A 3978-nucleotide genomic window follows, 5' to 3' on the forward strand; every position below is an offset into this window, starting at 1 on the left:
TTAACAAAAAAATATTTGTCAACTAAAAGAAGATGAGAATAACAAATTAACCCTGTCAACAAAGCTAAAAAAAATATAACAAAAAGAGATATATATCAGTTACCCGCATCTTCTCTTTCACGTTTTTTCCCGAATAACATACACTTTTAAGATCGAAATAGTTATTCAGAAACTTTTTTACCACCGCTTTGGTGACAAAAAGTCGTTTGAATGTTGTGAAAATCTTAACGACCATTTTATATTCTCTCTTGATGTGAATTTTGGTTTTACAATATTGATAATCAGACATAGTATCTATGCTATGGCTAATATAAATTATGAAACTTTAACGAAAAGCTCTCGGTACTGTTCACTTTAACGAAAAACCACATTTTTACACTAAAAAGTCAATTATGGTACTATTCACTTTACCCTTTATTTTGTTCTTATCATTAAAACTCAAAGTTTTCAAACCCTTTTTATTAGTTTTCTTTATAAATTATTATAATATTTTTGTTAATTATATTTTGTTGTTTTGTCCCTCCAAAACTCTTGGTCCAGCTCAAGAGCCACCACCACCCAACCAACACTAAACACACAGCCACACACAAAACCACCCCCTCCCCCCCTCCCCTCATTACATTTTTATGAAGCTACCCAGAAACTCCCAGAGACTGAAAGAAGAAAGAACAAAAGCTCCAACCTTTTCTCCTTTTTTCCCATCAGTTTTTACCGTTCTGGAATCCCAATAACTGAATTACCTCTCCCATTTCCTTCTCCCCTATGGATTGTTGGTCCCCTTCTCTCGCCGTCGACGACGAGTTCGAGAAGCTCGCCATGAGAATCAACCCCCCGATGTAAATTCACTCTCCTATTCGTTTCTGGGATTTTTCGGGGTCGAATTGTTTGCTCTAAAAAAATGGGTTTTGCTTGTTTTCTTGAAATATCAATGTTTCTTGAGCTGAAATTCTCCATTTTTTTTACTGTTTTCTGATATGTTTTCTTGCTGATATGGGAATTGTAGGGTTACAGTTGATAATGCATCGGGCAGGAAAGCCACTCTGATTAAGGTATCTGACTGAATTTCTTGAATTGTATTCTGCAAGGAATCCAAAAGGGTCACTATTTTCTTAATTTTTTTTTATATAATTTTAACAATGGTTTTTTGTTTTTTTTCGATAAATTTGTAGGTAGACAGTGCGAATAAGCGTGGGAGTTTGCTGGAGGTGGTTCAGGTTCTGAATGATTTGAATCTCATTATAAGAAGAGCTTATATTTCTTCTGATGGCGAATGGTTCATGGATGGTGAGCTTTTTTTTTTTTTTTTTTTAATTTTTTATAATTTGAGTTTTTCAGGTACTGTGTTATCCCAAATTCGTAATATATATGATTGAATTTCTTGTTTTTAATGAATGTTTTGCAGTTTTTCATGTCACTGACCAACAGGGGAATAAGCTCTCTGATGACGGAATCGCGGAACGCATTCAACAGGTAGATCCCAGGAACTAATAGCTCTGTTTCTTCTAGTTTACCAAATATGGAATTCCGGTGTAATGGCGAAATTGAGAATGGGGTTTAGACTGATATTTAATAGGTGGAATTTACAGCGGGAACTGTTATTAGCACTTCAAAAATCTTATTCTACACCCTCTTTCTTTCTAATTATATTCTAATTATAGAAAGTCTGGAGTGCCAAATGAGATTTTTGGAGTGCTAATAACAATTCCCTTTATAGCAAACTTGATTAATCGCTGCGTCTTCTAGCTTTATCATGGTATAATTTGCCCAAGTCTTGTTGCATTTATTAACTAAGTATTAGTATCGATTTGCATATGTTCGCATTTTAAAGCAAGGTTCACTTTGTTGGCGGATGACAAAGAAGAAAAGTGCTTGGTTTTTGGTTTGTGCTTGAAATAAGTTGCAAAATTATATGTGAATCCATGTAAATTCTAAGTCATTTTGATTATTGAATTCAAATTTTGCAGTCACTGGGACCAAGAGCACGAAGCTTCCGATCCTTGAGAAGGTCCGTGGGTGTCCAAGCTGCCGCAGAACACACTACTATTGAATTGACTGGAAGGGACAGGCCAGGCTTGCTTTCTGAAGTTTTTGCTGTTCTTTCGAACCTCAAATGCAATGTGGTTGCTGGAGAAGTCTGGACTCACAATTCAAGAATGGCATCAGTTGTGTACATCACCGACGAGGAAACTGGGAGGCCCATTGATGATCCTGAGCATCTTACCAAGATCAAACAGCTTCTCCTTTATGTGCTTAAGGGGGACAGAGATAAGCGCAGTGCCAACACCGCTGTTTCTGTTGGTTCCACACATAAGGAGAGGAGGCTTCACCAGATGATGTACGCTGATCGTGATTATGACATGGATAATGCGGACTCTGTAGCCAGTGATCGTAGCAAACCACTTGTAACCGTTGAAAATTGTGTCGATAAAGGATATACTGTTGTGAACTTGAGGTGTCCAGACCGTCCTAAGTTGCTCTTTGACACGGTGTGCACTTTAACAGATATGGAGTATGTGGTTTATCATGCAACTGTGATTGCTGAAGGACCAGAGGCTTATCAGGTTTTCCTTGTTTCCCTCAAGTTGTGTTTTTATTTGTTTTTTCCTGGTTGCAGTAGTTAGGTTAATTTGATTATTGTAATGAACACAAATATCTAATTCTTTTAACATTGTAAATTTGTGTGATAGGAGTATTATATAAGACATACCGACGGCTGCCCTATTAGTTCTGAAGGAGAAAGGCAGAGGGTTATCCATTGCTTGGAAGCTGCTATTAGAAGACGGACTTCTGAGGTATAGACACACTGGAATTTCTATTTCGAAATATACTTTTCCCAATTTCACATAGCATTTTGAAGTTAATGCATCATTTCTAATGCAGGGTATAAGACTAGAGCTTTGTGGTGATGACAGAGCCGGCCTTCTTTCTGATGTGACACGCATATTTAGAGAAAACGGTCTTTCAGTCACCCGAGCTGAGGTTACAACCAGGGGCTCCCAAGCTGTGAATGTATTCTATGTGACCGATGCATCTGGAAATCAAGTCAAGAGCGAGACAATTGAAGCCGTTCGGCAAGAGATTGGCTTGGCATTACTGAGTCTGCAAGACGACTTCTGTTCAAAATCTCCACCGCAGGAGAGTGGGAGATTCTCTTTGGGCAATCTCTTTCGCACTAGGTCGGAGAAGTTCCTTTACAACCTGGGTTTGATAAAGTCATGTTCTTGAGCGTCTCATTAGGCAAACTAGGTCCGTTGCCTCTGTCTAATGTCTATGTATGTTAGGACGCTTTTCGGTTAGTTGTAAATCGTGCTCTCTGAAGTTGCAATGCAAAGCTTCCGGTCAATCCCTTCGTTGATCTCGAGTCCGGCCTGGAACTTGTCAATCAGAATTCCGACGTGCATGGTTTAGTGTGCAACTGTACATACATTTCCCCTGCTCTTCATCCTTTGCCTTCTAAAGGTTTGGTAAATACATATATTCTACTGCTACAGAATCTCAAACCTGGTATATTGGGTAAACTGGAAAGTAAAAGTAAAACTGTAAAATCAATTTTCTTTTTGAGGGTTTGAGTAAGCCGTCAAGATTGAGCTGCTGTTGCAAATATGATTAAAGAAGTGCTTTTGTGACACCGCAAGAAGTGCTTTTTGTGACACTGCACATTTGGACATGGTTGGCAATTCAGCTTGAACGAACAGGGGATTTTTAGTTGAGTGCTGCCGTGGCAGGTCTGTTTGAAAGTCGTGGGTGCGCCACATAGTGCTTTTGACTAGGTAAGGTCACTATGGGAACATTATCCTTTGCAACAATCAACAAATATCCGGCCTCAAAGGTATCAATCACTACTAATTACTATAACACAAAAAAATTTGGATTTGGGTTTTCGACCGAGTCATTTATTGTAAAAGCTTTTAATATAATATAAATTTATTGACGTTTCTCTTTGAACTTTGACAAATATACATGAATAAGCAACCGTTC

General features: G+C 38.1%; 1 protein-coding gene across 1 annotated transcript; it reads left to right on the forward strand.

The window, feature by feature from the left end:
* Window positions 1-586: 586 nt before the first annotated feature.
* On the forward strand, window positions 587-3355 carry LOC126595661 (ACT domain-containing protein ACR4-like). Its single transcript, XM_050261959.1, has 7 exons — window positions 587-836; window positions 1004-1049; window positions 1170-1284; window positions 1403-1470; window positions 1965-2561; window positions 2688-2792; window positions 2881-3355. The coding sequence occupies exons 1-7, from the start codon at window positions 763-765 to the stop codon at window positions 3223-3225; spliced, it is 1350 nt and encodes a 449-aa protein (XP_050117916.1). The 5' UTR covers window positions 587-762; the 3' UTR covers window positions 3226-3355.
* The last annotated feature ends 623 nt before the right edge of the window (window positions 3356-3978 follow it).

Source organism: Malus sylvestris, chromosome 13 (genome assembly GCF_916048215.2).
Source record: "Malus sylvestris chromosome 13, drMalSylv7.2, whole genome shotgun sequence".
NCBI classification, from domain to species: Eukaryota; Viridiplantae; Streptophyta; class Magnoliopsida; order Rosales; family Rosaceae; genus Malus; species Malus sylvestris.